The sequence below is a fragment of the Carcharhinus amblyrhynchos genome, unplaced genomic scaffold (genome assembly GCF_965287045.1).
Source record: "Carcharhinus amblyrhynchos unplaced genomic scaffold, sCarAmb.v2.hapA chromosome_167, whole genome shotgun sequence".
Lineage (NCBI taxonomy): Eukaryota > Metazoa > Chordata > Chondrichthyes > Carcharhiniformes > Carcharhinidae > Carcharhinus > Carcharhinus amblyrhynchos.
Window position 1 is genome coordinate 30,554 of NW_027649907.1, and position 24,447 is coordinate 55,000.

Genomic DNA, 24,447 nt, shown 5'->3' on the forward strand with positions numbered 1-24,447 from the left:
CGCTCCCTCAGCACTGACCCTCCCACAGTGCGGCACTCCCTCAGCACTGACCCTCCCACAGTGCGGCACTCCCTCAGCACTGACCCTCCCACAGTGCGGCGCTCCCTAAGCACTGACCCTCCCACAGTGCGGCGCACCCTCAGCACTGACCCTCCCACAGTGTGGCACTCCCTCAGCACCGAGCCTCCCACAGTGTTGCGCTCCCTCAGCACTGACCCTCCCACAGTGCGGCGCACCCTCAGCACTGACCCTCCCACAGTGCGGCGCTCCCTCAGCACTGAACCTCCCACAGTGCGGCGCTCCCTCAGCACTGACCCTCCCACAGTGCGATGCTCCCTCAGCACTGACCCTCCCACAGTGCGGCGATCCCTCAGCACTGACCCTCCCACAGTGCGGCGATCCCTCAGCACTGACCCTCCCACAGTGCAGCGCTCTCTCAGCACTGATCCTCCCACAGTGCAGCGCTCCCTCAGCACTGACCCTCCCTCAGTGCAGCGTTCCCTCAGCACTGACCCTCCCACAGTGCGGCACTCCCTCAACACTGCGAGTCCAACATAAACCACCCTTATTCAGATACATATCAAGATCTCCTCAGAGCACAGAGTAAATAAAATTGTAAAAACACTCACCGTCATGGCGCCCCCTGTGGTCAATGCCAAAACCTGGTTAAATAAAAGTCTGAAATAAAACACGGGCCGAACCTGTTCCAGGAACAAACTTATCCTGGAGACAAACTTCCACTGTGCGGCGCTCCCTCTGCACTGACCATCCCACAGTGCGGCGCTCCCTCAGCTCTGACCCTCCCTCTGTGCGGTCCTCCCTCTGCACCGACCCTCCCACAGTGCGGCGCTCCCTCAGCACTGACCCTCACACAGTGCGGCGCTCCCTCAGCACCGACCCTCCCACAGTGCGGCGCTCCCTCAGCACTGACCCTCCCACAGTGCAGTGCTCCCTCAGCTCTGACCCTCCCTCTGTGCGGTCCTCCCTCTGCACCGACCCTCCCACAGTGCGGCGCTCCCTCAGCTTGACCTTTCCACAGTGCGACGGTCCCTGAGCACTCACCCTCACACAGTGCGGTGCTCCCTCAGCACTGACCATCCCACAGTGCGGTGCTCCCTCAGCACTGACCCTCCCACAGTGCGGTGCTCCCTCAGCACTGACCCTCCCACAGTGCAGCGTTCCCTCGGCACTGACCCGAGTGCGGGTGTAAAGGAGACAGGATTATGATCACTATTCCCTAAAATGCTCTCCCGCAGATAAATCCGACACTTGTCCAGTTTCATTCCGTAAAGCCAGATCTCCAGAGAGCCCAGAATACAAAACATTGCAAACACACTCACCATGTCTGTCTGCGTTCTGCAAATTTTGATTGGAATCTGGTTAAAAAACGGATGGAAATAAAACGCTGCTGGACCCAGTTCCAAAATCCAACGTTCCCTGGTAAGTTACTCCCACAGTGCGGCGCTCCCTGAGCACTGACCCTCCCACAGTGCGGTGCTCCCTCATCACTCACCCTCCCACAGTGCGGCGCTCCCTCAGCACTGACCCTCCCACAGTGCGGTGCTCCCTCAGCACCGACACTCCCACAGTGCATCGCTCCCTCAGCACTGACATTCGCACAGTGCGGCGCTCCCTCAGCACCGACCCTCCCACAGTGCGGCGCTCCCTCAGCACCGACCCTCCCACAATGCGGCGCTCCCTCAGCACTGACCCTCCCACAGTGCGGCGCTCCCTCAGCACTGACACTCCCGCAGTGCGGCGCTCCCTCAGCACTGACCCTGCCGCAGTGCGGCGCTCCCTCAGCACTGACCCTCCCGCAGTGCGGCGCTCCCTCAGTACTGACCCTCCCGCAGTGCGGTGCTCCCTCAGCACTGACCCTCCCACAGTGCGGCGCTCCCTCAGCACTGAACCTCCCACAGTGCGGCGCTCCCTCAGCACTGACCCTCCCACAGTGCGATGCTCGCTCAGCACTGACCCTCCCACAGTGCGGCGATCCCTCAGCACTGACCCTCCCACAGTGCGGCGATCCCTCAGCACTGACCCTCCCTCAGTGCAGCGCTCTCTCAGCACTGACCCTCCCACAGTGCGGCGATCCCTCAGCACTGACCCTCCCACAGTGCAGCGCTCTCTCAGCACTGATCCTCCCACAGTGCAGCGCTCCCTCAGCACTGACCCTCCCACAGTGCGGCGATCCCTCAGCACTGACCCTCCCACAGTGCGGCGATCCCTCAGCACTGACCCTCCCTCAGTGCAGCGCTCTCTCAGCACTGACCCTCCCACAGTGCGGCGATCCCTCAGCACTGATCCTCCCACAGTGCAGCGCTCCCTCAGCACTGATCCTCCCACAGTGCAGCGCTCTCTCAGCACTGATCCTCCCACAGTGCGGCGCTCCCTCAGCACTGATCCTCCCACAGTGCAGCGCTCTCTCAGCACTGATCCTCCCACAGTGCAGCGCTCTCTCAGCACTGATCCTCCCACAGTGCAGCGCTCCCTCAGCACTGACCCTCCCTCAGTGCAGCGTTCCCTCAGCACTGACCCTCCCACAGTGCGGCACTCCCTCAACACTGCGAGTCCAACATAAACCACCCTTATTCAGATACATATCAAGATCTCCTCAGAGCACAGAGTAAATAAAATTGTAAAAACACTCACCGTCAGGGCGCCCCCTGTGGTCAATGCCAAAACCTGGTTAAATAAAAGTCTGAAATAAAACACGGGCCGAACCTGTTCCAGGAACAAACTTATCCTGGAGACAAACTTCCACTGTGCGGCGCTCCCTCTGCACTGACCATCCCACAGTGCGGCGCTCCCTCAGCTCTGACCCTCCCTCTGTGCGGTCCTCCCTCTGCACCGACCCTCCCACAGTGCGGCGCTCCCTCAGCACTGACCCTCACACAGTGCGGCGCTCCCTCAGCACCGACCCTCCCACAGTGCGGCGCTCCCTCAGCACTGACCCTCCCACAGTGCAGTGCTCCCTCAGCTCTGACCCTCCCTCTGTGCGGTCCTCCCTCTGCACCGACCCTCCCACAGTGCGGCGCTCCCTCAGCTTGACCTTTCCACAGTGCGACGCTCCCTGAGCACTCACCCTCACACAGTGCGGTGCTCCCTCAGCACTGACCATCCCACAGTGCGGTGCTCCCTCAGCACTGACCCTCCCACAGTGCGGTGCTCCCTCAGCACTGACCCTCCCACAGTGCAGCGTTCCCTCGGCACTGACCCGAGTGCGGGTGTAAAGGAGACAGGATTATGATCACTATTCCCTAAAATGCTCCCCCGCAGATAAATCCGACACTTGTCCAGTTTCATTCCGTAAAGCCAGATCTCCAGAGAGCCCAGAATACAAAACATTGCAAACACACTCACCATGTCTGTCTGCGTTCTGCAAATTTTGATTGGAATCTGGTTAAAAAACGGATGGAAATAAAACGCTGCTGGACCCAGTTCCAAAATCCAACGTTCCCTGGTAAGTTACTCCCACAGTGCGGCGCTCCCTGAGCACTGACCCTCCCACAGTGCGGTGCTCCCTCATCACTCACCCTCCCACAGTGCGGCGCTCCCTCAGCACTGACGCTCCCACAGTGCGGTGCTCCCTCAGCACCGACACTCCCACAGTGCATCGCTCCCTCAGCACTGACATTCGCACAGTGCGGCGCTCCCTCAGCACCGACCCTCCCACAGTGCGGCGCTCCCTCAGCACCGACCCTCCCACAATGCGGCGCTCCCTCAGCACTGACCCTCCCACAGTGCGGCGCTCCCTCAGCACTGACACTCCCGCAGTGCGGCGCTCCCTCAGCACTGACCCTCCCGCAGTGCGGCGCTCCCTCAGCACTGACCCTCCCGCAGTGCGGCGCTCCCTCAGTACTGACCCTCCCGCAGTGCGGTGCTCCCTCAGCACTGACCCTCCCACAGTGCGGCGCTCCCTCAGCACTGACCGTCCCGCAGTGCGGCGCTCCCTCAGCACTGACCAACCCAAAGTGTGGCGCTCCCTCAGCACTGACCCTCCCACAGTGTGGCGCTCCCTCAGCACTGACCCTCCCACAGTGCAGCCCTCCCTGAGAACTGACCCTCCCACAGTGCGGCGCTCCCTCAGCACTGACCCGCCCACAGTGTGCCGCACCCTCAGCACTGACCCTCCCACAGTGCGGCGCTCCCTCAGAACTGACCCTCCCACAGTGCGGCGCTCCCTGAGCACTGACCCTCCCACAGAGCGGCGATCCCTCAGCACTGACCCTCCCACAGTGCGGCCATCCCTCAGCACTGACCCTCCCACAGTGCGGCGCTCACTCAGCACTGACCCTCCCACAGTGCGGCGCTCCCTCAGCACTGACCGTCCCACACTGCGGCGCACCTTCAGCACTGACCGTCCCACAGTGCAGCGCTCCCTCAGCACTGACACTCCCACAGTGCGGCGATCCCTCAGCACTGACCCTCCCACAGTGCGGTGCTCCCTCAGCACTGACCCTCCCACAGTGCGGCGCTCCCTCAGCACTGACCCTCCTACAGTGCGGCGCTCCCTCAGCACTGACCCTCTCACAGTGCGGCGCACCTTCAGCACTGACCCTCCCAGAGTGCGGCACTCCCTCAGCATTGACCCTCCCGCAGTGCGACAGTCCCTCAGCACTGACCCTCCCACAGTGCGACAGTCCCTCAGCACTGACCCTCGCATAGTGCGACGCTCCCTCAGCACTGACCCTCCCACACTGCGGCGCTCCCTCAGCACTGACCCTCCCACAGTGCGGGGCTCCCTCAGCATTGACCCTCCCACAGTGCGGCGTTCCCTCAGCACCGACCCTCCCACAGTGCGGCACTCCCTCAGCATTGACCCTCCCACAGTGCGGCGCTCCCTCAGCACTGACCCTCCCACAGTGCGGCACTCCCTCAGCACTGACCCTCCCATGGTGCGACGCTCCCTCAGCACCGACCCTCCCACAGTGAGGTGATCCCTCAGCACTGCCCCTCCCATAGTGCAACGCTCCCTCAGCACCGACCCTCCCACAGTGTGTCTCTCCCTCAGCACTGACCCTCCCACAGCGCGGTGCTCCCTCAGCACTGACCCTCCCACAGTGCGGCGCTCCCTCAGCACTGACCCTCCCACAGCGCGGTGCTCCCTCAGCACTGACCCTCCCACAGTGAGGCGCTCCCTCAGCACTGACTCTCCCACAGTGTGTCTCTCCCTCAGCACTGACCCTCCCACAGCGCGGTGCTCCCTCAGCACTGACCCTCCCACAGTGCGGCGCTCCCTCAGCACTGACCCTCCCACAGTGCGGCGCTCCCTCAGCACTGACCGTCCCACAGAGCGGTGCTCCCTCAGCACTGACCCTCCCACAGTGCGGCGCTCCCTCAGCACTGACCGTCCCACAGTGCGGCACAACCTCAGCACCAACCCTCCCACAGTGCGGCGCTCCCTCAGCACTGACCCTTCCACAGTGCGGCGCTCCCTCAGCACTGACCCTCCCACAGTGCGGCGCTCCCTCAGCACTGACCCTCCCACAGTGCGGTGCTCCCTCAGCACTGACCCTCCCACAGTGCAGCACACCCTCAGCACTGACGCACCCACAGTGCGGTGCTCCCTCAGCACCGACACTCCCACAGTGCATCGCTCCCTCAGCACTGACATTCGCACAGTGCGGCGCTCCCTCAGCACCGACCCTCCCACAGTGCGGCGCTCCCTCAGCACCGACCCTCCCACAATGCGGCGCTCCCTCAGCACTGACCCTCCCACAGTGCGGCGCTCCCTCAGCACTGACACTCCCGCAGTGCGGCGCTCCCTCAGCACTGACCCTCCCGCAGTGCGGCGCTCCCTCAGCACTGACCCTCCCGCAGTGCGGCGCTCCCTCAGTACTGACCCTCCCGCAGTGCGGCGCTCCCTCAGCACTGACCCTCCCACAGTGCGGCGCTCCCTCAGCACTCACCCTCCCGCAGTGCAGCGCTACCTCAGCACTGACCCTCCCACAGTGCGGCCCTCCCTCGGCACTGACCCTCCCGCAGTGCGGCGCTCCCTCAGCACTGACCCTCCCACAGTGCGGCTCTCCCTCAGCACTGACCCTCCCAAAGTGCGGCACTCCCTCATCACTAACCCTCCAACAGTGTGGCGCACCCTCAACACCAACCCTCCCACAGTACGCTGCTCCCTCTGCACTGACATTCCCACAGTGCGGCGCTCCCTCAGCACTGACCCTCCCGCAGTGCGGTGCTCCCTCAACACCAACCCTCCCACAGTGCGGCGCTCCCTCAGCACTGACCCTCCCACAGTGCGGTTCTCCCTCAGCACTGACCCTCCCACAGTGCGGCACTCCCTCGGCACCGACCCTCTCACAGAGCGGCGCTCCCTCGGCACCGACCCTCCCACAGAGTGGCGTTCCTCTGCACTGACCCTCCCACAGTGCAGAACTCCCTCGGCACTGACCCGAGTGCGAGTGTGAAGGAGACAGAATTATGATCAGTATTCCCACAAATGCTCCCCCACAGAGAAATCCGACAATTGCCCAGTTTCATTCTGCAATGCCAGGACTCTCGAGAGCCCAGAATACTAAACATTGCAAACACACTCACCATGTCTGTCTGCGTTCTGCCAATATTCACTGGAACCTGGTTAACAAACAGATGGAAATAAAACGCTGTTAGACACAGTTCCAAAATCCAACGTTCCCTGGTAAGTTACTCCCACAGTGCGGCACTCCCTCAGCACCAACCCTCCCACAGTGCAGCACACCCTCAGCACCGACCCTCCCAGAGTGCGGCACTCCCTCAGCACCGATCCACCCACAGTGCGGTGCTCCCTCAGCACTGACCCTCCCACAGTGCGGCGCTCCCTCAGCACTGGCCCTCCCACAGTGCGGCGCTCCCTCAGCACTGACCCTCCCACAGAGAGGCGCTCCCTCAGCACTGACCCTCCCACAGTGTGACACTCCCTCAGCACCGAGCCTCCCACAGTGTTGCGCTCCCTCAGCACTGACCGTCCCACAGTGCGGTGCTCCCTCAGCACTGACCCTCCCACAGTGCGGCACTCCCTCAGCACTGACCCTCCCACAGTGCGGCACTCCCTCAGCACTGACCCTCCCACAGTGCGGCGCTCCCTAAGCACTGACCCTCCCACAGTGCGGCGCACCCTCAGCACTGACCCTCCCACAGTGCGGCGCTCCCTCAGCACTGAACCTCCCACAGTGCGGCGCTCCCTCAGCACTGACCATCCCACAGTGCGATGCTCCCTCAGCACTGACCCTCCCACAGTGCGGCGATCCCTCAGCACTGACCCTCCCACAGTGCGGCGATCCCTCAGCACTGACCCTCCCTCAGTGCAGCGCTCTCTCAGCACTGACCCTCCCACAGTGCGGTGCTCCCTCAGCACTGACCCTCCCACAGTGTGGCGCTCTCTCAGCACTGACTCTCCCACAGTGCAGCGCTCCCTCAGCACAGACCCTCCCTCAGTGCAGCGCTCCCTCAGCACTGACCCTCCCTCAGTGCAGCGTTCCCTCAGCACTGACCCTCCCACAGTGCGGCACTCCCTCAACACTGCGAGTCCAACATAAACCACCCTTATTCAGATACATATCAAGATCTCCTCAGAGCACAGAGTAAATAAAATTGTAAAAACACTCACCGACATGGCGCCCCCTGGGGTCAATGCCAAAACCTGGTTAAATAAAAGTCTGAAATAAAACACGGGCCGAACCTGTTCCAGGAACAAACTTATCCTGGAGACAAACTTCCACTGTGCGGCGCTCCCTCTGCACTGACCATTCCACAGTGCGGCGCTCCCTCAGCTCTGACCCTCCCTCTGTGCGGTCCTCCCTCTGCACCGACCCTCCCACAGTGCGGCGCTCCCTCAGCACTGACCCTCACACAGTGCGGCGCTCCCTCAGCACCGACCCTCCCACAGTGCGGCGCTCCCTCAGCACTGACCCTCCCACAGTGCAGTGCTCCCTCAGCTCTGACCCTCCCTCTGTGCGGTCCTCCCTCTGCACCGACCCTCCCACAGTGCGGCGCTCCCTCAGCTTGACCTTTCCACAGTGCGACGCTCCCTGAGCACTCACCCTCACACAGTGCGGTGCTCCCTCAGCACTGACCATCCCACAGTGCGGTGCTCCCTCAGCACTGACCCTCCCACAGTGCGGTGCTCCCTCAGCACTGACCCTCCCACAGTGCAGCGTTCCCTCGGCACTGACCCGAGTGCGGGTGTAAAGGAGACAGGATTATGATCACTATTCCCTAAAATGCTCCCCCGCAGAGAAATCCGACACTTGTCCAGTTTCATTCCGTAAAGCCAGATCTCCAGAGAGCCCAGAATACAAAACATTGCAAACACACTCACCATGTCTGTCTGCGTTCTGCAAATTTTGATTGGAATCTGGTTAAAAAACGGATGGAAATAAAACGCTGCTGGACCCAGGTCCAAAATCCAACGTTCCCTGGTAAGTTACTCCCACAGTGCGGCGCTCCCTGAGCACTGACCCTCCCACAGTGCGGTGCTCCCTCATCACTCACCCTCCCACAGTGCGGCGCTCCCTCAGCACTGACGCTCCCACAGTGCGGTGCTCCCTCAGCACCGACACTCCCACAGTGCATCGCTCCCTCAGCACTGACATTCGCACAGTGCGGCGCTCCCTCAGCACCGACCCTCCCACAGTGCGGCGCTCCCTCAGCACCGACCCTCCCACAATGCGGCGCTCCCTCAGCACTGACCCTCCCACAGTGCGGCGCTCCCTCAGCACTGACACTCCCGCAGTGCGGCGCTCCCTCAGCACTGACCCTCCCGCAGTGCGGCGCTCCCTCAGCACTGACCCTCCCGCAGTGCGGCGCTCCCTCAGTACTGACCCTCCCGCAGTGCGGCGCTCCCTCAGCACTGACCCTCCCGCAGTGCGGCGCTCCCTCAGCACTCACCCTCCCGCAGTGCAGCGCTACCTCAGCACTGACCCTCCCACAGTGCGGCCCTCCCTCGGCACTGACCCTCCCGCAGTGCGGCGCTCCCTCAGCACTGACCCTCCCACAGTGCGGCTCTCCCTCAGCACTGACCCTCCCAAAGTGCGGCACTCCCTCAGCACTAACCCTCCCACAGTGTGGCGCACCCTCAACACCAACCCTCCCACAGTACGCTGCTCCCTCTGCACTGACATTCCCACAGTGCGGCGCTCCCTCAGCACTGACCCTCCCGCAGTGCGGTGCTCCCTCAACACCAACCCTCCCACAGTGCGGCGCTCCCTCAGCACTGACCCTCCCACAGTGCGGTGCTCCTTCAGCACTGACCCTCCCACAGTGCGGCGCTCCCTCGGCACCGACCCTCTCACAGAGCGGCGCTCCCTCGGCACCGACCCTCCCACAGAGTGGCGTTCCTCTGCACTGACCCTCCCACAGTGCAGAACTCCCTCGGCACTGACCCGAGTGCGAGTGTGAAGGAGACAGAATTATGATCAGTATTCCCACAAATGCTCCCCCACAGAGAAATCCGACAATTGCCCAGTTTCATTCTGCAATGCCAGGACTCTCGAGAGCCCAGAATACTAAACATTGCAAACACACTCACCATGTCTGTCTGCGTTCTGCCAATATTCACTGGAACCTGGTTAACAAACAGATGGAAATAAAACGCTGTTAGACACAGTTCCAAAATCCAACGTTCCCTGGTAAGTTACTCCCACAGTGCGGCACTCCCTCAGCACCGACCCTCCCACAGTGCAGCACACCCTCAGCACCGACCCTCCCACAGTGCGGCACTCCCTCAGCACCGACCCACCCACAGTGCGGTGCTCCCTCAGCACTGACCCTCCCACAGTGCGGCGCTCCCTCAGCACTGGCCCTCCCACAGTGCAGCGCTCCCTCAGCACTGACCCTCCCACAGAGAGGCGCTCCCTCAGCACTGACCCTCCCACAGTGCGGCACTCCCTCAGCACTGACCCTCCCACAGTGTGGCACTCCCTCAGCACCGAGCCTCCCACAGTGTTGCGCTCCCTCAGCACTGACCGTCCCACAGTGCGGTGCTCCCTCAGCACTGACCCTCCCACAGTGCGGCACTCCCTCAGCACTGACCCTCCCACAGTGCGGCGCTCCCTAAGCACTGACCCTCCCACAGTGCGGCGCACCCTCAGCACTGACCCTCCCACAGTGCGGCGCTCCCTCAGCACTGAACCTCCCACAGTGCGGCGCTCCCTCAGCACTGACCCTCCCACAGTGCGATGCTCCCTCAGCACTGACCCTCCCACAGTGCGGCGATCCCTCAGCACTGACCCTCCCACAGTGCGGCGATCCCTCAGCACTGACCCTCCCTCAGTGCAGCGCTCTCTCAGCACTGACCCTCCCACAGTGCGGCGATCCCTCAGCACTGACCCTCCCACAGTGCGGCGATCCCTCAGCACTGACCCTCCCACAGTGCGGCGATCCCTCAGCACTGACCCTCCCACAGTGCAGCGCTCTCTCAGCACTGACCCTCCCACAGTGCGGCGATCCCTCAGCACTGACTCTCCCACAGTGCGGCGATCCCTCAGCACTGACCCTCCCACAGTGCGGCGATCCCTCAGCACTGACCCTCCCACAGTGCGGCGCTCCCTCAGCACTGACCCTCCCACAGTGCGGCGCTCCCTCAGCACTGACCCTCCCACAGTGCGGCGATCCCTCAGCACTGACTCTCCCACAGTGCGGCGATCCCTCAGCACTGACCCTCCCACAGTGCGGCGATCCCTCAGCACTGACCCTCCCACAGTGCGGCGCTCCCTCAGCACTGACCCTCCCACATTGCGGCGCTCCCTCAACACTGCGAGTCCAACATAAACCACCCTTATTCAGATACATATCAAGATCTCCTCAGAGCACAGAGTAAATAAAATTGTAAAAACACTCACCGTCATGGCGCCCCCTGTGGTCAATGCCAAAACCTGGTTAAATAAAAGTCTGAAATAAAACACGGGCCGAACCTGTTCCAGGAACGAACTTATCCTGGAGACAAAATTCCACTGTGCGGCGCTCCCTCTGCACTGACCATCCCACAGTGCGGCGCTCCCTCAGCTCTGACCCTCCCTCTGTGCGGTCCTCCCTCTGCACCGACCCTCCCACAGTGCGGCGCTCCCTCAGCACTGACCCTCACACAGTGCGGCGCTCCCTCAGCACCGACCCTCCCACAGTGCGGCGCTCCCTCAGCACTGACCCTCCCACAGTGCAGTGCTCCCTCAGCTCTGACCCTCCCTCTGTGCGGTCCTCCCTCTGCACCGACCCTCCCACAGTGCGGCGCTCCCTCAGCTTGACCTTTCCACAGTGCGACGCTCCCTGAGCACTCACCCTCACACAGTGCGGTGCTCCCTCAGCACTGACCATCCCACAGTGCGGTGCTCCCTCAGCACTGACCCTCCCACAGTGCGGTGCTCCCTCAGCACTGACCCTCCCACAGTGCAGCGTTCCCTCGGCACTGACCCGAGTGCGGGTGTAAAGGAGACAGGATTATGATCACTATTCCCTAAAATGCTCCCCCGCAGATAAATCCGACACTTGTCCAGTTTCATTCCGTAAAGCCAGATCTCCAGAGAGCCCAGAATACAAAACATTGCAAACACACTCACCATGTCTGTCTGCGTTCTGCAAATTTTGATTGGAATCTGGTTAAAAAACGGATGGAAATAAAACGCTGCTGGACCCAGTTCCAAAATCCAACGTTTCCTGGTAAGTTACTCCCACAGTGCGGCGCTCCCTGAGCACTGACCCTCCCACAGTGCGGTGCTCCCTCATCACTCACCCTCCCACAGTGCGGCGCTCCCTCAGCACTGACGCTCCCACAGTGCGGTGCTCCCTCAGCACCGACACTCCCACAGTGCATCGCTCCCTCAGCACTGACATTCGCACAGTGCGGCGCTCACTCAGCACCGACCCTCCCACAGTGCGGCGCTCCCTCAGCACCGACCCTCCCACAATGCGGCGCTCCCTCAGCACTGACCCTCCCACAGTGCGGCGCTCCCTCAGCACTGACACTCCCGCAGTGCGGCGCTCCCTCAGCACTGACCCTCCCGCAGTGCGGCGCTCCCTCAGCACTGACCCTCCCGCAGTGCGGCGCTCCCTCAGTACTGACCCTCCCGCAGTGCGGTGCTCCCTCAGCACTGACCCTCCCACAGTGCGGCGCTCCCTCAGCACTGACCGTCCCGCAGTGCGGCGCTCCCTCAGCACTGACCAACCCAAAGTGTGGCGCTCCCTCAGCACTGACCCTCCCACAGTGTGGCGCTCCCTCAGCACTGACCCTCCCACAGTGTGGCGCTCCCTCAGCATTGACCCTCCCGCAGTGCGACAGTCCCTCAGCATTGACCCTCCCGCAGTGCGACAGTCCCTCAGCACTGACCCTCCCACAGTGCGACAGTCCCTCAGCACTGACCCTCGCATAGTGCGACGCTCCCTCAGCACTGACCCTCCCACACTGCGGCGCTCCCTCAGCACTGACCCTCCCACAGTGCGGGGCTCCCTCAGCATTGACCCTCCCACAGTGCGGCGTTCCCTCAGCACCGACCCTCCCACAGTGCGGCACTCCCTCAGCATTGACCCTCCCACAGTGCGGCGCTCCCTCAGCACTGACCCTCCCACAGTGCGGCACTCCCTCAGCACTGACCCTCCCATGGTGCGACGCTCCCTCAGCACCGACCCTCCCACAGTGAGGTGATCCCTCAGCACTGACCCTCCCATAGTGCAACGCTCCCTCAGCATCGACCCTCCCACAGTGAGGCGCTCCCTCAGCACTGACCCTCCCACAGTGTGTCTCTCCCTCAGCACTGACCCTCCCACAGCGCGGTGCTCCCTCAGCACTGACCCTCCCACAGTGCGGCGCTCCCTCAGCACTGACCCTCCCACAGTGCGGCGCTCCCTCAACACCGACCCTCCCACAGAGCGGTGCTCCCTCAGCACTGACCCTCCCACAGTGCGGCGCTCCCTCAGCACTGACCCTTCCACAGTGCGGCGCTCCCTCAGCACTGACCCTCCCACAGTGCGGCGCTCCCTCAGCACTGATCCTCCCACAGTGCGGTGCTCCCTCAGCACTGACCCTCCCACAGTGCGGTGCTCCCTCAGCACTGACCCTCCCACAGTGCGGTGCTCCCTCAGCACCGACCCTCCTACACTGTGGCGCTCCCTAAGCACTGACCCTCTCACAGTGCGGCGCACCCTCAGCACTGACCCTCACATAGTGCGGCGCTCCCTCAGCACTGACCCTCCCACAGTGCGGTGCTCCCTCAGCACCGGCCGTCCCACAGTGCGGTGCTCCCTCAGCACTGACCCTCCCACAGTGCGGCGCTCCCTCAGCACTGACCCTCCCACAGTGCGGTGCTCCCTCAGCACTGACCCTCCCACAGTGCGGTGCTCCCTCAGCACTGACCCTCCCACAGTGCGGCACCCCCTCAGCACTGACCCTCCCACAGTGCGGCGCTCCCTCAGCACCGACCCTCCTACAGTGCGGTGCTCCCTCAGCACTGACCCTCCCACAGTGCGGCGCTCCCTCAGCACTGACCCTCCTACAGTGCAGCGCTCCCTCAGCACCGGCCGTCCCACAGTGTGTCTCTCCATCATCACTGACCCTCCCAAAGTGCGGCGCTCCCTCAGCACCGACCCTCTCACAGTGCGGCGCTCCCTCAGCACTGACCCTCCCACAGTGCGGCGCTCCCTCAGCACCGACCCTCCCACAGTGCGGCGCTCCCTCAGCACTGACCCTCCCACAGTGCAGCCCTCCCAGAGAACTGACCCTCCCACAGTGCCGCTCTCCCTCAGCACTGACCCTCCCAGAGTGCGGCACTCCCTCAGCATTGACCCTCCCGCAGTGCGACAGTCCCTCAGCACCGACCCTCCCACAGTGCGGCACTCCCTCAGCACTGACCCTCGCATATTGCGACGCTCCCTCAGCACTGACCCTCCCACAGTGCGGCGCTCCCTCAGCACTGACCCTCCCACAGTGCGGCGCTCCCTCAGCACTGACCCTCCCACAGTGCGGCACTCCCTCAGCACTGGCCCTCCCACAGTGCGGCGCTCCCTCAGCATTGACCCTCCCACAGTGCGGCGCTCCCTCAGCACCGACCCTCCCACAGAGCGGCACTCCCTCAGCACTGACCCTCCCATAGTGCGACGCTCCCTCAGCACTGACCCTCCCACAGTGCGGCACTCCCTCAGCACTGACCCTCCCACAGTGCGCTGCGCCCTCAGCACTGACCCTCCCACAGTGCGGTTCTCCCTCAGCACAGACCCTCCCACAGTGCGGTGCTCCCTCAGCTCTGACCCTCCCACAGAGCGGCACTCCCTCAGCACTGACCCTCCCACAGTGCGCTGCTCCCTCAGCACTAACTCTCCCACAGTGAGGCGCTCACTCAGCACTGGCCCTCTAACAGTGCAGCACTCCCTCAGCGCTGACCCTCCCACAGTGCGGCGCTCACTCAGCACTGACCCTCCCACAGTGCGGCGCTCCCTCAGCACTGACCCTCCCACTGTGTGGCGCTCCCTCAGCACTGACCCTCCCACAGTGCGGCGCTCCCTCAGCACTGACCCTCCCACTGTGTGGCGCTCCCTCAGCTCTGACCCTCCCATAGTGCGGCGCTCCCTCAGCTCTGACCCTCCCACAGTGCGGCGATCCCTCAGCACTGACTCTCCCACAGTGCGGCGCTCCCTCAGAACTGACCCTCCCACAGTGCGGAGCTCACTCAGCACTGACCCTCCCACAGTGCGGCGCTCCCTCAGCACTGACCGTCCCACAGTGCGGCGCACCCACAGCACTGACCGTCCCACAGTGCGGCGATCCCTCAGCACTGACCCTCCCACCGTGCGGTGCTCCCTCAGCACTGACCCTCCCACAGTGCGACGCTCCCTCAGCACTGACCCTCCCAAAGTGCGGTGCTCCCTCAGCACTGACCCTCCAACAGTGCGGCGCTCCCTCAGCTCCGACCCTCGTACAGTGCGGCGCTCCCTCAGCACTGACCCTCTCACAGTGCGACGCACCCTCAGCACTGACCCTCACACAGTGCGGCGCTCCCTCAGCACTGACCCTCCCACAGTGCGGTGCTCCCTCAGCACTGACCCTCCCACAGTGCGGCACTCCCTCAGCACTGACCCTCCCACAGTGCGGCGCTCCCTCAGCACTGACCCTCCCACAGTGTGTCTCTCCCTCAACACTGACCCTCCCACAGTGCGGTGCTCCCTCAGCACTGACCCTCCCACAGTGCGGCGCTCCCTCAGCACTGACCCTCCCACAGTGCGGCGCTCCCTCAGCACTGACCCTCCCACAGTGCGGCGCTCCCTCAGCACCAACCCTCCCCATGTGCGGTGCTCCCTCAGCACTGACCCTCCCACAGTGCGGCGCTCCCTCAGCACTGACCCTCCCACAGTGCGGCGCACCCTCAGCACTGACCCTCCCACAATGCGGCGCTCCCTCAGCACTGACCCTCCTACAGTGCAGCGCTCCCTCAGCACCGGCCGTCCCACAGTGTGTCTCTCCCTCAGCACTGACCCTCCCACAGTGCGGCGCTCCCTCAGCACCGACCCTCGCACAGTGCGGCGCTCCCTCAGCACTGACCCTCCCACAGTGCGGCGCTCCCTCAGCACCGACCCTCCCACAGTGCGGCGCTCCCTCAGCACTGACCCTCCCACAGTGCAGCCCTCCCAGAGAACTGACCCTCCCACAGTGCCGCCCTCCCTAAGCACTGACCCTCCCAGAGTGCGGCGCTCCCTCAGCACCGACCCTCCCACAGTGCGGCGCTCCCTCAGCACTGACCCTCCCACAGTGCAGCCCTCCCAGAGAACTGACCCTCCCACAGTGCCGCCCTCCCTAAGCACTGACCCTCCCAGAGTGCGGCGCTCCCTCAGCATTGACCCTCCCGCAGTGCGACAGTCCCTCAGCACTGACCCTCCCACAGTGCGACAGTCCCTCAGCACTGAGCCTCCCACAGTGCGGCGCTCCCTCAGCACCGACCCTCCCACAGTGCGGCACTCCCTCAGCACTGACCCTCGCATAGTGCGATGCTCCCTCAGCACTGACCCTCCCACAGTGCGGCGCTCCCTCAGCAGTGACCCTCCCACAGTGCGGCGCTCCCTCAGCATTGACCCTCCCACAGTGCGGCGCTCCCTCAGCACCGACCCTCCCACAGTGCGGCACTCCCTCAGCACTGACCCTCCCATAGTGCGACGCTCCCTCAGCACTGACCCTTCCACAGTGCGGCGATCCCTCAGCACCGACCCTCCCACAGTGCGGCACTCCCTCAGCACTGACCCTTCCACAGTGCGGCGATCCCTCAGCACTGACCCTCCCATAGTGCGATGCGCCCTCAGCACTGACCCTCCCACAGTGCGGCGCTCCCTCACGACCGACCCTCCCACAGTGCGGCACTCCCTCAGCACTGACCCTCCCACAGTGCGCTGCTCCCTCAGCACTGACCCTCCCACAGTGCGGTGCTCCCTCAGCACTGACCCTCCCACAGTGCGGTGCTCCCTCAGCACTATCTCTCCCACAGTGAGGCGCTCACTCAGCACTGGGCCTCTCACAGTGCAGCACTCCCTCAGCACTGACCCTCCTACAGTGCAGCGCTCCTTCAGTAGTGACTCTCCCACAGTGCGACGCTCCCTCAGCACTGACCCTCCCACAGTGCGGCGCTCCCTCAGCACTGACCCTCCCACAGTGCAGCGCTCCCTCAGCACTGACTCTCCCACAGTGCGACGCTCCCTCAGCACTGACCCTCCCACAGTGCGGCGCTCCCTCAGCCCTGACTCTCCCACAGTGCGGCGCTCCCTCAGCACTGACCCTCCCAGAGTGCGGCGCTCCCTCAGCACTGACCCTCCCAGAGTGCGGCGCTCCCTCAGCACCGACCCTCCCACAATGCGGCACTCCCTCAGCTCTGACCCTCCCACAGTGCGGCGCTCCCTCAGCACTGACCCTCCCACAGTGTGGCGCTCCCTCAACACTGACCCTCCCACAGTGCACAGCTCCCTCAGCACTGACCCTCCCACAGTGTGGCGCTACCTCAGCACTGACCCTCCCACAGAGTGGCGCTCCCTCAGCACTGACCCTCCCACAGTGCACAGCTCCCTCAGCACTGACCCTCCCACAGTGCACAGCTCCCTCAGCACTGACCCTCCCACTGTGTGGCGCTCCCTCAGCACTGACACTCCCACAGTGCGGCGCTCCCTCAGCACTGACCCTCCCACAGTGTGGCGCTCCCTCAGCACTGACCCTCCCACAGTGTGGCGCTCCCTCAGCACTGACCCTCCCACAGTGCGGCGCTCCCTCAGCATTGACCCTCCCACAGTGCAGCGCTCCCTCAGCACTGACCCTCCCACAGTGTGGCGCTCCCTCAGCACTGACCCTCCCACAGTGCGGCGCTCCCTCAGCACTGACCCTCCCACAGTGCGGCGCTCCCTCAGCACTGACCCTCCCACAGTGTGGCGCTCCCTCAGCACTGACCCTCCCACAGTGCACAGCTCCCTCAGCACTGACCCTCCCACAGTGCAGCCCTCCCTGAGAACTGACCCTCCCACAGTGCGGCGCTCCCTCAGCACTGACCCGCCCACAGTGTGGCGCTCCCTCAGCACTGACCCTCTCACAGTACAGCACTCCCTCAGCACTGACCCTCCCATAGTGCGGTGCTCCCTCAGCACTGACCGTCCCACAGTGCGGCGCTCCCTCAGCACTAACTCTCCCACAGTGCGCTGCTCCCTCAGCACTGACCCTCCCACAGTGCGGTGCTCCCTCAGCACTGACCCTCCCACAGTGCGGTGCTCCCTCAGCACTGACCCTCCCACAGTGTGGCGCTCCCTCAGCACTGACACTCCCACAGTGCGACTCACCCACACATGAATTGAGGTGTGATAATGCTCCAATCAAACAGAGCAACATCAAACGGAACCGGAAAATCCTGTAGGAATAAAACACAGAAAATATCTATTCGCAAATAAACAATGTCTTTGCGAAGAAAGAACACTGTCCCCATCAAACACTCCCAGGACAGGTACAGCACGGGGTTAGATACAGAGTAAAGCTCCCTCTACACTGTCCCCCATCAAACACTCCCAGTACAGGTACAGCACGGGGTTAGATACAGAGTAAAGCTCCCTCTACACTGTCCCCCATCAAACACTCCCAGTACAGGTACAGCACGGGGTTAGATACAGAGTAAAACGACCTCTACACTGTCCCCCCATCAAACACTCCCACGACAGGTGCAGCACGGAGTTAGATACAGAGTAAAGCTCCCTCTACACTGTCCCCCCCATCAAACACTCCCAGGACAGGTACAGCATGGGGTTAGATACAGAGTAAAGCTCCCTCTGCACTGTCCCCCCCATCAAACACTCCCAGGACAGGTACAGCACGGGGTGAGATACAGAGTAAAGCTCCCTCTACACTGTCCCCCGCAACAAACACTCCCAGGACAGGTACAGCATGGGGTTAGATCCAGAGTAAAGCTCCCTCTGCTCTGTCCCCCCCATGAAACACTCCCAGGACAGGTACAGCACGGCGTTAGATACAGAGTAAATCTCCCTCTACACTGTCCCCCACATCAAACACTCCCAGGACAGGTACAGCACGGGGTTAGATACAGAGTAAAGCTCCCTCTACACTGTCCCCCATCAAACACTCCCAGGACAGGTACAGCACAGGGTTAGATACAGAGTAAATCTCCCTCTACACTGTCCCCCATCAAACACTCCCAGGACAGGTACAGCACGGGGTTAGATACAGAGTAAATCTCCCTCTACACTGTCCCACATCAAACACTCCCAGGACAGATACAGCACGGGGTTAGATACAGAGTAAAGCTCCCCTTGCCCGGGGGTCTCACCCCATGTTGAGACTGTATCTGGGCGTCCGCGGGCAATCGGAGGTGTTCTTGGAGGAGACGGGTGTCCGCTGGGCTCGGTGCTTTGCAATTGCTCTCTCTGCGCAGATCCCGCCGCTTTTCAACCCTCTCTCCCTCTTGTGTCCCCTCCCCACTGACCAGATCTGGAACTTTCCATTGAGTTCGTGACTGCAGAGTCAGCGACTGGCCAGTCTCCACCGCCGCCCCCGCCGCCCTCCTCCACTCTCTTTCCCGTCTCCAGCCCTCCCCTTCCCGCATCTGCCATCCCTTATTTCCCGAACCTTCCCCCACTGAACTCAGCAGAGGCAAACAGTTCAGTATCGACAGATGAGTCTGCAAAATCGGGAAGCAGTTGCTCAGGCGCTCGGGTAGAGTTTTTTTTTGAACCTTACTGTAAATTAGAGCGGTGAGGAATCCCGATACTCTACATAGGTAGAGTGTCCCACCCTCCCCCCTCCTCTAACCTCAAAAACAGAGAGAGAGAGAGAGAGGGGCTCTGACTGAGAGCAGGGAAGTTTGTTTTTGTTTTGGAGTGTGCTGTAAGGGCTTTGGCTCACAGGGCCACAGAGATAAGGCTGAGGCAAGGTAAGTTATCAGTTTTTTTTCGAATTTTTCCTCTGGGTTACTGGAAAGGGGCAAGTACGGGTGTGAGGCCAGTGTGTTGCTGCCAGTGCAACGCGTGGGAGGTCTTGGAGGCTCCTGGTCCCCCAGACACCCACACCTGTGCTCGGTGTGTGGAGTTCCAGTCCCTACGGAACCAGGTTAAGGAGCTGCGAAGGCAGCTCGAGGACCCTCGGCTCATTAGAGAGAGAACCAGGGGATAATTGACGGGAGCGACCGGCAAGCGGTCACACCCGGGGGGCAACGGGAAGAAGGCACGTGGGTAACTATCAGGGAGGGGAAACCTCAGGTGGTGGAGAGCACGCCGGTGGATGTCCCCCCCTTCAAAATAAGTACTCCTGCCTGAGTACTACTGGGGGTGGGGAGTGAGGGGTGGGGGGGACAGCTCACCCGAGGTGGGCAGCAGTGGCCAGCTCTCTGGAGCTGAGCCAGTGTGTCAAAAAACTGAAAAAGAGAGCAGAAAGCATAAAGCCTCTATGTCTGGCACACAACCCAGTGTGATCAGAAAGTCTCTTTCATCCTGGAGATGGCCCGTATCCTGTGTATTCACTCATCAGGGTTGCAGCCTGTTTGTTTGTCTTTAAACTGCAGCCTGTCGCTTTAGTTTCTTGCCCAATTGTCCCAGAGTGCTTTACAAAATGCCATTTTAGATTGCCTGTTTGGCTACATGCGAAAACCTGGTTAAAATAAAAGATTGAAATAAAACATTGTTAGAACCTGTGCCAGGTATGACCAAATCCTGGAGACAAACTCCCACAGTGCGGCACTCCCTCAGCACTGACCCTCCCATAGTGCGGCGATCCCTCAGCACTGACCCTCCCACAGTGCGGCGATCCCTCAGCACTGACCCACCCACAGTGCGGCGCTCCCTCAGCACCGACCCTCCCACAGTGCGGCGCTCCCTCAGCACCCACCCTCCCACAGTGCGGCGCTCCGTCAGCACCGACCCTCCCACAGTGCGGCGCTCCGTCAGCACCGACCCTCCCACAGTGCGGTGCTCCCTCAGCACCGACCCTCCCACAATGCGGCGCTCCCTCAGCACCGAACCTCCCACAGTGCGGCGCTCCCTCAGCACCGACCCTCCCACAGTGCGGCGCTCCCTCAGCACCGAACCTCCCACAGTGCGGCGCTGCCTCTGTACCAGGGCAACATCCTGGTAAACCTCCTCTGCACTCTCTCCAAAGCCTCCATGTCCCTGGCAGCAGGATCGAGATGTGGATATGCCGGCGTTGGACTGGGGTAAACACAGTAAAAAGTCTTAAAAATCGGTTGGACTGAAACCTGGTGCTGTCAGGATTAACACCAGATTAGATACAGAGTAAAGCTCCCCCTGCACTGTCCCCATCAAACACTCCCAGGACAGGGACATCACGGGGTTAGATACAGAGTAAAGCTCCCTCTACACTGTCCCCCCATCAAACACTCCCAGGACAGGTACAGCACAGGGTTAGATACAGAGTAAAGCTCCCTCTACACTGTCCCCCCATCAAACACTCCCAGGACAGGTACAGCATGGGGATAGATACAGAGTAAAGCTCCCTCTACACTGTCCCCATCAAACACTCCCAGGACAGGTACAGCACGGGGTTAGATACAGAGTAAAGCTCCCTCTACACTGTCCCCCATCAAACACTCCCAGGACAGGGACAGCACGGGGTTAGATACAGAGTAAAGCTCCCTCTACACTGTCTCCTGTAGCCAAACAGGCAATCTAAAATGGCATTTTGTAAAGCACTCTGGGACAATTGGGCAAGAAACTAAAGCGACAGGCTGCAGTTTAAAGACAGACAAACAGGCTGCAACCCTGATGAGTGAATACACAGGATACGGGCCATCTCCAGGATGAAAGAGACTTTCTGATCACACTGGGTTGTGTGCCAGAGATAAAGACACCGTGAATCCTTATTTAGGAGGAAGGTATGTGACCTCTGTGCCTCTAACACCTACAGACACGGCCCCCGGGGACACACCCAGAGATCGGTGTGGTCGCACCTGATTGGACTCTTATCGATCAGGGTGATCAAGTCCTGATCGATTGATTGGCAATGGCCAAAAAAAGGGGGTGAAACCAAACGGGGGATAAAGTATGCGGCACAACCAGGAATCTCTCTCTCTCTGACCCCCACGGACAAGCTACAACGACAGAGAGACACCACACCTGAGAAGGGAGGAAAGGGAGAAGATCAGAGCCAGGGGACCACACCAGACTAAAGGACCAGACCACGCAGACAACTACCCAGACCAGTGCAGAGATAAAGGCCACTATCTGTTTGGGGACTTGTCACTCAGGCAAAGTTCAGTCAAGGTCTTGTATTGGACTTGAATTCTAGTATTTTCTGTAAGATAACTTATTGTTGGTCGGGTGGGTGATTATTGATTGTGTGGGTTTAAATAAATATTGTTTGTACTTATAAGACGTCCACTCAAAGTTATTTGTCCACCGTATAAGGGTTAAAACAGGCTGATTTTTCCAACATTTGGCGTCCCTGGGTGGGCATCGATAAGAAGTAACTTTGTTGCTCCGATATCGAACCCCACAGACTTTATATTGAACGGTTATTTAAAACTCAGAGCCAACAGGTGTGACCTCCTTATTCAACAAATAACTGCTTTCGGGGAAATTGTTTATTGTGCGTGTATTGTTACTAACAAGGAGGATCGGGTAAACTCTGTAGGTTTGTATTAGAACGCAGAGGGATTAGGACCGGGACATAGCGTTAAGCCGTACCCCGCAGTCCGATCGCCTCCCTACCCCTTGTCGATAAATATAGAATGGCAGGAAACAGTATAGAGACAGAGAAGTGTCCCATATGGGAAAAAATAATCAGGGAATATATTAAGAAGGAAAAGTGGCCCCCATGGGTAGAATCTTGTGCTAATGCTGAGATAGGACTGGGATCCCAAGGGCAGATTCTGAAGTGAGGCTAGTCAAGGGGAAGAGTGATCTCTATTGTCGAACATGAGGCAAGGCTCAAACCCAACTCTGGAGTAGAGAGGGGTGTTCATCATACTCTTGGTACTAACTGACTTAGAGGGACTGATTGGTAAATTAGTAGGCGCTGCACCCTTTCAATCACTTCTGGTTCTCCTGGGACTATGCCTAGAGAAATACGTAGAATATTATAGTGAGTTCTTGGATCTGGGATCCATGAGTCAGATGTTTTAATGAGAGAAACAGCGATAAAAGAAAATGTTTGTTGAAACTGAGTAACGTTATTGTGATTATTAGTTTAGAAGAGTAACAGAGTGAGAAGTCAAAGAAAATTAAGTTAAAAGAGGAGTTAGAAATTGAGAGTTAAGTTGAGAAGTTAAGAGAAGAAATAAGTAATAAAGGGAACAGGGATAGCCTGGGAAATTACCGACCGGTGAGTCTGACCTCAGTGGTTGGTAAGCTGATGGAGAGGCTTCTGAGGGACAAGATCTACGAGCATTTGGAGAGGTTTGACATGATCAGGAATAGTCAGCATGGATTTGTCAAGGGCAGGTCGTGCCTTACAAGTCTAGTTGAGTTCTTCGATAATGTGACTGAACACATTGACGAAGGAAGAGCGGTGGATGTGGTTTACATGGACTTCAGCAAGGGGTTTGATAAGGGCCCCCATGCAAGACTTCTTGAGAAGGAGAGAGGGCATGGGATCCAAGGGGCTTTGGCCTTGTGGATCCAGGACTGGCTTGCCTGCAGAAGGCAGAGAGTGGTTGTGGATGGGTCTTTTTCTGAATGGAGGTCAGTCACTAGTGGAGTGCCCCAGGGATCTGTTCTAGGACCCTTGCTGTTTGTCATTTTCATAAATGACCTGGATAGAAGTGGAGGGATGGGTTAGTAAGTTCGCCGATGACACGAAGGTCGGTGGTGTTGTGGATGGTCTGGAAGGATGTCAGAAGTTGCAGCAGGACATAAATAGGATGCAGGACTGGGCGGAGAAGGGGCAGATGGACTTCAACGCGGATAAACGGGTAGTGGTCCATTTTGGCAGGACCAATGGATGAACGAGTACACTATCAAGGGTAGGAGTCTTAGCAGTGTTGAAGAGCAGAAGGATCTTGGGGTCCGGGTCCACAGGACTCTTAAATCGGCCTCGCAGGTGGAGGATGTGGTCAAGAAGGTGTATGGTGTACTGGACTTCATTAATCGAGGGATTGAGTTTAGGAGTCGGGAGGTAATGCTGCAGCTTTATAAGACCCTTGTCAGACCCCACTTGGAGTACTGTGCGCAGTTCTGGTCGCCTCACTACAGGAAGGATGTGGAAGCTATTGAGAGGGTGCAGAGGAGATTTACAAGGATGTTGCCTGGATTGGGAGGCATGCCTTATGGAGATAGGTTGAGGGAGCTGGGACTCTTCTCCCTGGAGAGACGAAGGTTGAGATGCGACCTGATAGAGGTTTATAAAATGTTGAGAGGAATAGATAGGGTGGATTCTCAGAGGCTATTTCCCAGGGCTGAAATGGTCGCTACGAGAGGACACAGGTTTAAGGTGCTGGGGAGCAGGTACAGAGGAGATGTTAGGGGTAAGTTTTTCACTCAGAGGGTGGGGAGTGAATGGAATCGGCTGCCGTCAGCGGTGGTGGAGGCGAACTCGCTGGGGTCTTTTAAAAGACTTCTGGATGAGTATATGGGATCTAATGGGATTGGGGGGTTATAGATAGGTCTATGGATTGGGAGGTGTTGATGTGATCGGCGCAACTCTGTGGGCCGAAGGCTGTTTGTGCTGTAGTGTTCTATGGACGGTGACCCAGACACACACACACACACAGACACACACACACACAGACACACACACACACACACACACACACACACACAGACACACACACACACACACACACACACACAAGGTCACTCCTTGTTGGGTCCAACGTCCTGAGCTGACTCCGCAGAGCCCAGAACCGTCTCCAGGCGAGCGAGAGAATCGAACCATCTCCCCCCCCCACCCCCCCCACCCCCCCCCCCCACACCTCCCTTTGACCTTGGCGTTGAGCCGCCATCTTGAATGGCTCCGTGCCATGGGGTGACCCAGAGTGACCCTTGAACGTAGGACAT

At 60.4% G+C, this 24,447-nt stretch overlaps 1 protein-coding gene across 1 annotated transcript in view; it reads right to left on the minus strand.

Annotated features, from left to right (window-relative positions):
- LOC145338760 (haptoglobin-like) overlaps positions 1 to 24,447 on the minus strand; it is a 59,894-nt gene that overhangs the window by 19,388 nt on the left and 16,059 nt on the right. The window contains exon 7 of the mRNA XM_080183149.1: positions 6,553 to 6,588. Within this exon, the coding sequence (XP_080039275.1) occupies positions 6,553 to 6,588 (36 nt within the window). The remainder of the gene's footprint in view (positions 1 to 6,552; positions 6,589 to 24,447) is intronic.